Source organism: Rhinichthys klamathensis, unplaced genomic scaffold (assembly GCF_029890125.1).
Source record: "Rhinichthys klamathensis goyatoka isolate OS25496 unplaced genomic scaffold, OSU_Roscu_1.1 h1tg000352l_1, whole genome shotgun sequence".
NCBI classification, from domain to species: Eukaryota; Metazoa; Chordata; class Actinopteri; order Cypriniformes; family Leuciscidae; genus Rhinichthys; species Rhinichthys klamathensis.
In genome coordinates, this window is record NW_026606863.1 from 560645 (window position 1) to 572453 (window position 11809).

General features: G+C 36.5%; 1 protein-coding gene across 1 annotated transcript; it reads right to left on the minus strand.

The window, feature by feature from the left end:
* Nucleotides 1-230: 230 nt before the first annotated feature.
* Nucleotides 231-10062, minus strand: gpr137ba (G protein-coupled receptor 137Ba). The gene is made up of 7 exons (XM_056232637.1): nucleotides 9501-10062; nucleotides 6546-6595; nucleotides 6243-6465; nucleotides 4739-4888; nucleotides 3062-3190; nucleotides 2856-2977; nucleotides 231-565 (listed from the first exon to the last, which is right to left on the minus strand). The coding sequence occupies exons 1-7, from the start codon at nucleotides 9849-9851 to the stop codon at nucleotides 472-474; spliced, it is 1119 nt and encodes a 372-aa protein (XP_056088612.1). The 5' UTR covers nucleotides 9852-10062; the 3' UTR covers nucleotides 231-471.
* Nucleotides 10063-11809: the final 1747 nt, after the last annotated feature.

The following is an 11809-nucleotide window of genomic DNA, read 5'->3' on the forward strand; positions in this document are numbered from 1 at the left end:
ATATTTTAAAAAAATATATATTTAGTACAATATAAATATTTAAATGTATAAGTATTAGTATGTGGAATGTAGAGAGGCCGACTCGAATAATTACTTTGCAATGCATCATGGGAGTGGGTGGAAGTGTTTCCATTGTAACTGGGACTTCTCTAATTGATCTCTCAGAATTATGGGTAGAGTTTTTGAAATCATATTTACTTCTACGGAAACATAAAGCAGCGCTTTACTCAGACGAGGACTCTCTTGAAAACGGCACATTATTGATAAGAATCTAATTCTTTATAGAGAAAATGATTGGTAGTTTTGCTTCCAGATCCCAGCTGTGGTATTATATTGAGATACCCTAATAAATATAGGTAAAAAAAAAAAAAAAGAATCTGTGGTATGTACTATTACCCATGACTGATGCCACAGTGATGGGGAATGTGCAAAATAATCAAACTCCTCATTGAGAAAGTTCTAGTAGGGATTTTACTCCTCTGGTACTAGATGAGACTCTTTGCCTTCGACGAATGCGGTGAAACTGTTGTTCCTGGAGCTCCAATCATAGCTGTCCGGCGTAACACTGTGAATGAAGAGCAATAGGCAATGAATTAAACTGTTCTGGTCAAATGCTCCTCATTTAGGGGTCACACTCCTCACGGCCAAAAGTGTAACCTCAAAGAAATAAATGTGCTATATTTTATTCAATAATATTATTCTTTAATATTTTGCGATATTAGGAGATTTCATGGTACTATAAATAATATTCACCTCTAAATTATGCACCATTTATTTATTTCTGTGTAAGATTAGACCTTTTTTTTCCCTTTAATTTATGCAGTATGCCAAAAATAGAGCATAACTTTAAAGTCCCCCTGTGGTGAAAATCAAGCTTTTAATGTTGTTTATGTGTCTATGTGATGTTTTAAATGTGGTTTAAAGGTGCCCTATGTAAAAATTGAGGTAAAATTATCCAAAAAATGAGCTACACACATCAAAAGAATGAGAAGAAATAAGTGCAATGATGTCATTAAAAAATTGACAAGTTATAGTGCTGCCGAGATATAAACCTAAATTAGCATGCTAAATTACTAGCGCCGGCCCGACTGGTGTCGTAATACCAGTTTCGGCCATGGGAGGCGGTATGCGGGCAACATACATAACCACCAGCCAAACTGCAGTACACGAATAACTCGCACGGCTTGTGGGCGTACTTGAACCTGATGTCAATCGCGTCTATATGAGACCGGCATTTATAATTTAGTGTTGAGATGTTGTTCATTGAGTCTCTAATCTCTTAAAATATCCAAATGAACTGCGGCCTTACTATCGTGTCAATTGATTTGATTAATATGCACGAGGGAGAGAGAGAGAGCAGGAGGACTGCGCTCGTGTTGTTTGAAGACGTGAGAGTGCGCGCGCGCGGCCGGGGCGCTCTCTCTCTCTCTCTGCTCGTTATGCGCCCTGTCAAGCGCAGCAGTCATTCTATTCTACATCACTCACCGATCAAAATAGGCTTTGGCGGGACAAAGCGGACGATTTGACGGTTTTTAGAAGATTAACAAACCGAAACTAAAAAACAGACTAGAGTAGGCCAACTTTCTGGAGGTATACTGCCCCCATCTGGTATGGAATATGCGGAATATGAATTTTATTTTTTGGCAGACATTCCACATGGCACCTTTAAGACAAATTATGTGTAAATTCATAAGTCGACAGCATTGCTGAGTATTTTCTGCTTAAAACTGCAGTGAACCAAAGACAGTCTCAAAAACACGGTTTGAAATCACTGGTGTTTCTGACGTCACAAACGACCTTGTAACCAATCAGATCAACGTGTGATCGTCAACCAGTGGATCTCTGAGCTGAGTGAGTGAGTGGAGGCGGGGCTCATTTGCATATTCATAGAACCGCGTATACTAAATGAGGAAAGGGTGTCGAGTTACATTCAAGATATTTTAAGGCATGAAGACATTTTACATGTCTTTTAAATATGTAATTTTGGTGGTCAAAGATGAGTTTTAAGGACTACAATTATTGACTACAGGGAGACTTTAAAATTCAAGCAGATTGGTGTCATCTGCTGTAAGGAAATAATGAAAATCATCTGTAATACCATGATGTGACCACAGGGCTGTGTATACCCTAGCTGCTGAGAACAGTGTTTTCAGACATATATTTACTTACTCTTATTGTTTTTTTTTCATTTGGATATTTATTTAGACATTAACGGACTACTGTTTTTGTTTGAAATGTTGATGTATAGTGTCAGTTTTTGCATTATTATAACAGTCAAACCTGAACACAGAGAATGCATAACTTCAACCTAATAAAACATTTTGTTACAAAAATAATAAGAAATTATTTATCAGAGTTTCAGAGGTTAACACCTTAATTTCTGTTTTCTGCATCATGGATGGTACATGATGCTTCCCCCCCCCCCCATTAATTTCCCATTAATTTCTTATGGCGATCATTTTTGACAACTAAGAGCACAAGTGTAACTATTTTTTAAGACCATTTAGCCCTTTTCTAATCATGTTTTTTGTGCGTTTACATAGCCAGTGCCACAGAAGTCACCAAGTTTTATACCATTCCAATGAAGTTACAATTTAAAAAAAAATCAAAACGTTAATTTTTTTGTTCAAATGTGACTGAAGAGCACCAGTGGGTTAATTCATTAAATGTATGATGTTGTCTAACATCAGTCTAAATTAGAGAAACACAACTTTCAATTGAAATTCAAAGTGTGCAATTTCAGATGTTTGCTCTTATACAGATGAATCATTGACAATAAGACCAGGAATGTACAGTTGGAAAGTGAATATTATGACTTGATTTTAAGTGATTTTAACCAAACTTGACTGACATACCTGGCTTGAATGTTTTGTGGGATGATACTCCATGCGAGGTCATCATCGCTGTCATAACGGCGCGGGTTGTCAAAGAAATAAGCTCTAGATGAGAACTTGTGCCCAGGGATCACCGCTGCACTCTACCAACCGGAGAGATGAGACATGAACATGTCATTTATTCCTGTGATGTACAGTCTCATTTAAAAAATAAATAAATCTCGTACCCGATCCTGAGTTGGCTTACGGACTCGGAAAAAGTAGACCACCAGGGATGTGGGCAGCAGCTCCCAAACAAACAGGATCACCCCAAAAACCACGTAACCAGCATCGCCCAATGTCGACTTCAGATCTGCCTGTAGAATAAAATAAATCAGCAATATTGCCAAATTCATCGAGACACATTAACCCTGTAAAGCCTGGCATGTGAAATAATACTCAGAAAATTTGTAAATTGAACAGTTTATTGAACTTTAAGATAAAAAGTTTGCATATGTGTATTCATATTTGATACATCAGGCTTTAATGCCTCAGTCAGAGGCCAAAACTGAGCAAAAATATCATTCATCAATATATCTGCCAATAATATGTCTCAGTAAGATATGGAAGCTTGTTTCCGCCACTGAATATAAATAAATAAATAAATAATTGCGACTTTTTGCGAGATATGAAGTCAGAATTGTGAGAAATAAAGTCGCAATTGCGAGATATAAAGTCGCAATTCTGAGAAATAAAGTCGCAATTCCGAGAAAAAAAGACAGAATTGAGACTTTTTATCTCACAATTGCGAGTTTACATCTCGCAATTCTGACTTTATAACACATAATTGCGAGTTTATATCTCGAAATTCTGACATCTTTTCTCAGAATTGTGAGATATAAACTCGCAATTGCGAGTTATCAGGCCAATTCTAAGGAAAAAAAAGACTAACTTCTTCCCCTCAGAATAGTTTATATCTCACAATTCTGACTTTACAACACACAATTTCGACTTTATATCAATCAATTCAGACTTTATATCACGCAATTCTGACTTTATCTCGCAATTCTGACTTTATCACGCAATTCTCTGACTTTATATCACGCAATTCTGACTTTATATCACACAATTCTGACTTTATATCACGCAATTCTGACTTTATATTTCGCAATTCTGACTTTATATCTCGCAATTCTGACTTTATATCACGCAATTCTGACTTTATATCTCGCAATTCTGACTTTATATCTCGCAATTCTGACTTTATATCACGCAATTCTGACTTTATATCTCGCAATTAAAAAGTGAGATAAAAAGTTGCAATTACCTTTTTTATTTTTCATTCTGTGGCGGAAACAAGCTTCCATAGTTTCATGATCAAGGCTCTGTAGTTTTAAAAAATATAATGCAATAATTAAACCTATAATGAACATATTCGATACTCTGATGTATGGATAATCAAGTAAACTGAAGCTGCTTCAGTCCAGTTTAAATATTACTAAAAATATCAAAGTTATTCTTGATAAAAATCAGATTTGACACAGAAAGACTCGTGAAGCTCGAGCTGAAGGAGGACGTTTGTACAATTATACTAAAATACCTTTACTTGATAAAACAGTCTTAACTATCAATCAGAGACTGAAGCACTGGAGGAGATTGTGTGCGACAGCAAAGCTTGATCATGTTGATCAATTAGAGGGTTTAGAAATGTGTGTATCAAACACGATACAGAATAGGGTTAATATATCATCATGAAAACAAAAGTACTAAAGACCCTCTTGAACGTTGTATCATTATTGTAACCACAATTTTTGTGCTTTTTTCTGTGATACAAAGTTGATACAAATATCTAGAGTCACTAGAGTTTGATTTGCATTGAACCTGGAACATTTTTTACCTTTCTGTTATGGGTATTTGGCACGTACTTGGTCTGATACGTTGTACCAGTCGTAGTCGAATGAGTTGATGCTCTTGATTTTTGTCAGTGCCAGCACCACTAGGTTGTAGCACGCGCGAGACGAGTACAGCAGGATCACCGTCACTCCGATTGCAGTCACCTGACACACAGATGATCCCTGGACAGACGAGACGTTCAGACTCAATTCTGGTACGAAACACCATTAAATTCATTTTACAATGGATAAAATATACAGGGTTTTTTTTTAACAGGGATTCACATTGACTTAATTATCTATTTCACTCCATGGGGGTTTAAATAAATGAATATAAACTCAGTTTAAAATATTAAATAATGTTATTACACTTGTACAATGACGTTTGAGAGAATGAATGACATTGAAAATTAATCATTTTAAACTGGTTTGATGTTTGACAGTGTTCGTTTGCAACCCTGTCTGTTTTAACTGATTAATGGAATATGCATCTCATCAAAAAGTGTAAGGAGGATTAAAAACTGCCCAACCGTCCAATTCATCTTCTTTAGATTGACATATAGTGGACTTGGAAAGATTGGCACAAGGACAACATGCTTTTTAAGACTGAAAATTAAACCAAGATAATGTATGGAAAATACACTGTAAATGCTTTTCCATACTATCTTTTTTTAAGAGACAGTTTCCTTCTGGTTAGCCCATTAAAATGCTTTTGCCTGTTGAAATGGATCATTCGTTTGTGCTGAGATTCTAGGATTCAAAAACTTGCACCCCAGCTAACGGAACGTTCTCAGAACTTTAGGAAACATTTTTTAAATGTTGCTTCTTGTTTCAGAATGTTCAGAGAACTTTCAAAAGCAACATTCTCATAACGTTTGCAAAATGGAATGTTCATTTAATACTCGCATAACCTAAAAATGTTAGACAAGCTTTCTTCCATCTTCTCCATCACGACGTGTGTGTGCGCGCGATGTTGTTGGTTGCCTAGTAACGAACGTACGGTGGCCGAGAATGTTCCGTCAACTTCCGTGTGTATGTTGCCTAGTAACGAACGCAATCTGGCCGAGAGATACGCGCTGGCGGCAGGAAACTTCACTTTGTGTGTCTGTGCCTCGTATACAACGTTATTTATAAAGCTTGCAGGACAACTTGGTTGGCATTGCCTTTTCAGCGTGAGAAATACATGGTGTGGCGTGTGAGCGTGTGAACTGGTTGAATTGCGTGTGTCTCACGGGCCACGGCCAATGTGTGAGACTTGAGAACCCTGTTTTTACTTGTTTAATTAAAAGGCACCAGAAATACATGGCATTTACTCCAGTAACATTTTTCTGGGGGAGGACACACACTTGCGCCAATGGGGATAATGTACATCCAGCCGGTTGTTATCTCAGAATAAACCCCTTCAGGCTGATGCAAGACCCTGATCCTGATCACCCTGTCGGGGTTTATTCTGAGATAACAACCGGCTGGATGTACATTATCCCTTACATATAACGTATCACAGCTTTCATCTGTTTTGTGATTTGTGTTTCATTACCTTCGACTCCAGGTAGATGTTGGCCAAAGACATCTTGGCGATCTTGTAGAGACACAGAGAGAGTGAGACGGCACACAGGACAAACAGAGTGTCATTGATGGCCACGCGCACCAGCACTACAGTCTCGGTGTCGGTCTTTGTCATCTTCACCAGCAGCGCGCAGGTCAAGTTCACCAGCAAGAAGATGATGCTGATGCACAAGAAGAGCAGGTACAGCGGCAGCCTGACGACACAAGATATATATATCATTAAAAATGATAAACAACGAAGTTTCAGATGATAATTGCATGGATCCATATTCACCTGTATTTCTGAAGTTCTGGTGAATATTTAGACTTCGCCTTGAAAATGACCTGTCCCAGAAAATAAGTAAGTTAGTGTAAATATTACACGCAAAAAGCATTTTTAAGCCAAGATTGACACATTCAGGATCATAACATTCAGGTCACCACACACTTTGATCTTGACATAAACAAGATTGTTAAGCAAGTTTTCAGGTTTACTGCTCACCTCCATTATAAACATTGACATGTCAACATGTTCTTATCATATAAGATCTGATTTAGGCAGTTTGAGGGACTAAAGTGTGTGATTATATACTGTAAAAAGAGAAAATGTACAGTTGCTACCTTAAGGAGCTTTTCCAAACTGATCTGACCCTTAAAATTACATTGGTGTGAATGAAATTATTTATAAGATTATATTTGTTTACTTACAACTTTTGACCCAAAACTAAAAAAATCCAGTTTATTCTACACAGTAAAAGCTCTTTTATTCCAAAAATGCTCTGTAAAAAAAACCCAGTGACAACAGGATAGTATTTTCCTGACCTGTTATACTATATACTTACCCGTATATAAGTAAGTGGACATTGAACTCGTTGAACATTTAAAATATGTATTGTTGCGTTAAATATAAAATAGTTGGTACTATGGTGTAAATAATTCACAGGTTTTTACTGTCGGGTTTTTTATAGTGTAGTGTAAATGCATCAGACCGCAGTGAATGATTTCACTTCTCTTTTTTCTCACGCTGCACTCCCACACATACTGTATGATTCATTTGCAAATGCAGCTTTAATCACAATAAAACAGGAAGAATAATTCTACACTGCAACATCATTCAAACAAAATCAATTGTGAGTTTATATAATGCATGTAAAACTGAATTCTAAGTGACTAGTGTGGTTTTTAACCCTCCTTACACTTTTTAATGTGATGCATATTCCATTAATCGATTAAAACAGACAAATGCATTACATACAGGGTTGCAAAAGCACATCTTAGGGTTGCAAAAGCACATCTTAGGGCTGTGCAACGATTAATCGCATCCAAAAAAGAAGTGTGTGTACTGTGTATAATTATTTAATATATATTAATACACACACACATATGCATGTATATATTTTAGAAATATTTGCATGTAAATACTGTATATATAGATTTTATATTATATATAAATAGAAATATTTTATATAAAAAATAACACATTTTTCTTAACCCTTGTGTTATGTTGCGGGTCAATATGACCCGTTTCGATTTTCAAGTTGTTGGAAATACTGGTTAACCTTTGTTTTTTTTCTGATATTTTGTGACTTTTTCTCATTTATCATGATGAACATGCATGCAAAGTTTCAACATGCTGATGTGTTTTGACATATACAAACAAAATTACTGTTACGTTCGTGATGTTCGCGGGTCAATTTGACCCTCATAGGCAGCCATTCAAAAGCAACTGTACAGGCACAAAATAAAAACATTTATTTTATTTCTGTATGTCAGGGCACTTCAACTCCAGTTCTAACGTGCAAGTGCATCTAAAAGTGCTCTAACCCTAACCAAACACACTTGAAAAAGCTAAAATTACAGTGTTCAGAATTATTTGCAAATTACAGATGAAAATCTTTGTCAGACACAGATAGTAAAATAAGCTCTCATTTCAATATTCAAAATATCTAAAATACCTAGCTTTTAACCAAAACTTTTGGTAACACTTTATTTTAAGGTGCTTGTAATAAGCAGTAATTAACAGTTAATAAGACACTTTTAAGACCTTATAAGATGCATATAAGATGCATATAAGCATTAACTAATGATAATAAATCAATTAAATTAAATAATAAATTTCTCAAGTATCAATACATTGCACTTTTAGAACAGCCGAAACAAACATAAATGGTAACACAAACTCCCAGGCCCTTAAAAATTGACCTTCCCAAGAGGGAGTAGTTTCCCTGATCTCTTCAGGGCCTGGACCTTTAATTAACCCTTATATGAAGTAGTTAATGCTTATATGCATCTTATATGCATCTTATAAGGTCTTATAAGTGTCTTATTAACTGTTAATTACTGCTTATTACAAGCACCTTAAAATAAAGTGTTAACTGTATTGGTTATGTTTGGTTTCTCACTTCCCAGTGAGTGAATAATGAAACTAGGGAACTAGGTCTTAGGAAACTAGGGAAAGTTAACTTAGGAAAATGAAAAATTTTCATTATACAGCAATTTTTTTTTGTTCAGTTACGATGTTCAAAGCATAAAATGTAAAAAAAAAATATATATATATATATATATATATATGCAAAAAAAAATCAGTATACTGTTTATTTTCCAACTTTGTCAAAACAAAACTGTTTTAAAAAATGTTTTAAAAACATTTTCATAAATCATATTTTCAGATATAATGTTTTTGTAATGACAAATGTTGATATTAAAAGTTTACAGTTTGTATCTAAATCTTTGTTGTTTTTCATAGTGTGATTTTTGAGGAATTGTATTGAATCCAATTAGGGTCAATTTGACCCGGTCCATAAGGGGAGTACACAGAAATCGAACAGAACACAAGGGTTAAATATATACATGCATGTTTGTGTATTTATATACACAAAATAATTATACACTAAACTCACATATATTATGTAAACACAAACTTTAATTTTGGTCGCGATTAATCGTTGCACAGCTCTCTAAAACTACACTGGAGGTGGTTGGATAAATAAGAATGATTGACGTGTAGCAAAAAAGGAAAGTTGTTTCAGTGTAAGTTAATCAGCAGATAATTTCTCTTTAGAATGAATTATGCATAATCAGAAATCAGAAACAGTATGAAAATATGTAAGCAACAGAAGCTGTGCAAAAATCCTTTTTTTTTTGTGAGTGTAATCCACTCTCATAAACTTACATGTGACCTGCAGTCTTAAAAGCAGATTTTACCATTGCCACAATGGCAAGGTTCAAAGGACGGTAGTGTGTAACTCACCTGTGCGAAGTACAGATTCATGAGGCTGAGCGTGAAGAACTGCAGGCACACGGGGAAACAGTAGAGCAGCCAGAAAGAGAAGGGTCCGAGTGTGTTTGCGGTCACACAGTTTCTGAAATAAAAGGAGAAGAGAAGCGCACGCAGAGCCGCCCACAGCAGACACAAGAACAGAAACACAGTCTGGTAGCTGAAGCGTTTGTGTCTGTATCTCAGCACCAGCCACAGCTGCGCGTACACGAACGCAAAGAGCAGTGTGTAGAAGACTGTGTACGCCACTGTCAAACCCAGCATCACGAACGGCGGCACGGCCGGGCTGAGAGTCGGCAGAGGAGAGAGAGACTCGTTCTCCATCGGTCTTCAGCTCCTCCTTCTCGAGTTTAAACCCCTGTAGGCGAGAGAACGAGCTTGCGAGAGCAGCGCTGGGATTTAGGGGAAGGAAACGAGAATGGCAGAGGAAACGAAAGCATGCAGCAGTTCCTCGTGCGTGAACCGCATTCAGCTGGAAGGAAGGCGTATGATGCTGTGCAGCGAACAGTGAAAGCTGGAGGAAGGGAGGGAGAGAACGAGGTAGGACGGACCCAATGACGCTGTGTTGACGTGCATTACTGTACCTTTAACCCTGTGCTCACGCTTCCCACGGGATGCTTGTGCTTCTTCTTTCTCTTCCCAGCACGTTCAGCATCTGCGCTTACAGGTGAAACTCGAAAAGATATTAGAATATGGTGCAAAAGTTCAGTAATTCAACTTAAAAGCTGAAACTAATATATTATATAGACTCATTACATGCAAAGTGAGATATTTCAAGCCTTTATTTGTTATAGTTTTGATGATTATGGCTTACAGCTTATGAAAACCCCAAATTCAAAATTAGAATATTGTGAAAAGCTTTTCATAAGCTGCAAGCCATAATCATCACTATTGTTTTTATCAAGGCATTTTTATAGAGTCATTTTATTGATTTGAGTGTATTCATACCGGTCAATGTCCAACTTGTACAACAATATTCAATATGTGATCAAATCATAGAATGTAAAAACACTTTGGCAGCCCCAAATGGTATAAATTGACGAATTTGTTTAAAATTTCGTGAATTAAATTGTACTGTAGGCTACTCGATATTTTTAATACTTAAATTATACTCGATAATTTTTTTTAACTTAATGTGGAATCAAGGGTCACACCAAGGTACTTAAATTCCGAGACGATGTCTAATTCTTCTCCTCCTAAAAATACACCAGATTGTTTTATGTCGCGGGACTGTTTAGTGAACATCAGGGGCGTCACTAGGCCCTTTTTAGGGGGGCTTCAGCCCCCCTAAACTTCTGCCAAGCCCCCCTAAAAATGTGAGATTAATGTAGGCTACACAAATTCGTGTTCGCTTCAGTCTTGTTATAATCAGATTCAGCACGTTCTCAATCCACAGCTGCGCCGTGCAGAGAGCACGTCAGAAACAGAGGACAGGGTGTGTGTGTTCATTTGTGTGTTCATCTGAGCCTCATTGGTCTGTCACTGCTCGTCAATGTCAGAGACGACCAATCAAATCAAAGTAGGCGGGCTTTATGTTCACAGACGCTGCTGAGCGCGAATTTTAACAGTGCGAGTGCGACACGACCATTTTTTACAGTCTATGGACTCGACGCGTACGGTCAAGTGCGAGATAAGATGTAAGTAGCTAAACTTAACATTTCATATTTTACTTTTTTTAGGTCATAAATGTTAAACGAATGACAAAAAATAATCAGGCAAACTAATATAGTTTTGTCTAATTTCGCCATTTTGAACTGAAAATAGATACACTCATGTAACTCATGTAATGTAATAATTAGTTTACAAGAAACATTAACAAAGCCGTTTTCATCATGTTAGGCACAAGATTAATAATGAATGTGTACATATTGAGAATATAATACAAATTGTAGCCTTTAGTAAATTAAAAAAGCTCAGCTTTAGGAGGGGAAGAGAAAGGGAGGAAGAGACTGAGAAAAAAAGGAAGAGTGATTGAGATGAGAAGAGAGGAGGTATTGACAAATAATCTGCCCACTGACATGGTTTTAAAGCTATTTCTTATCCTTTTTTTTTGGTCTTCAAACGTCTTGAAATGCACAAATCAGAAATAAAAAATTTGAACCCCCTACCAATCTCAAATTTAGGACCTCTGTGATTATAAAGCCCTGTCTACGGCCCTGTATTAGGCATAAGATCAATAATAAATGTGTAGCCTACATATTGTGAATGCATTTAATAAACTTAATTACCTTTAGTAGCTTTCAGTAAATAAACGCGTCTGAGAAAATGATTCATAGGCAAAA

Excerpts from the sequence above, each read along its gene's own strand:
- gpr137ba (XM_056232637.1), bottom strand. The coding sequence starts at position 9,851 with ATGGAGAACGAGTCTCTCTCTCCTCTGCCGACTCTCAGCCCGGCCGTG. Across the intron at positions 6,466-6,545 it reads CCAGAACTTCAGAAATACAG|GCTGCCGCTGTACCTGCTCT; the intron begins GTGAATATGGAT and ends TTGTGTCGTCAG. Across the intron at positions 2,978-3,061 it reads GTAAGCCAACTCAGGATCGG|AGTGCAGCGGTGATCCCTGG; the intron begins GTACGAGATTTA and ends TCCGGTTGGTAG.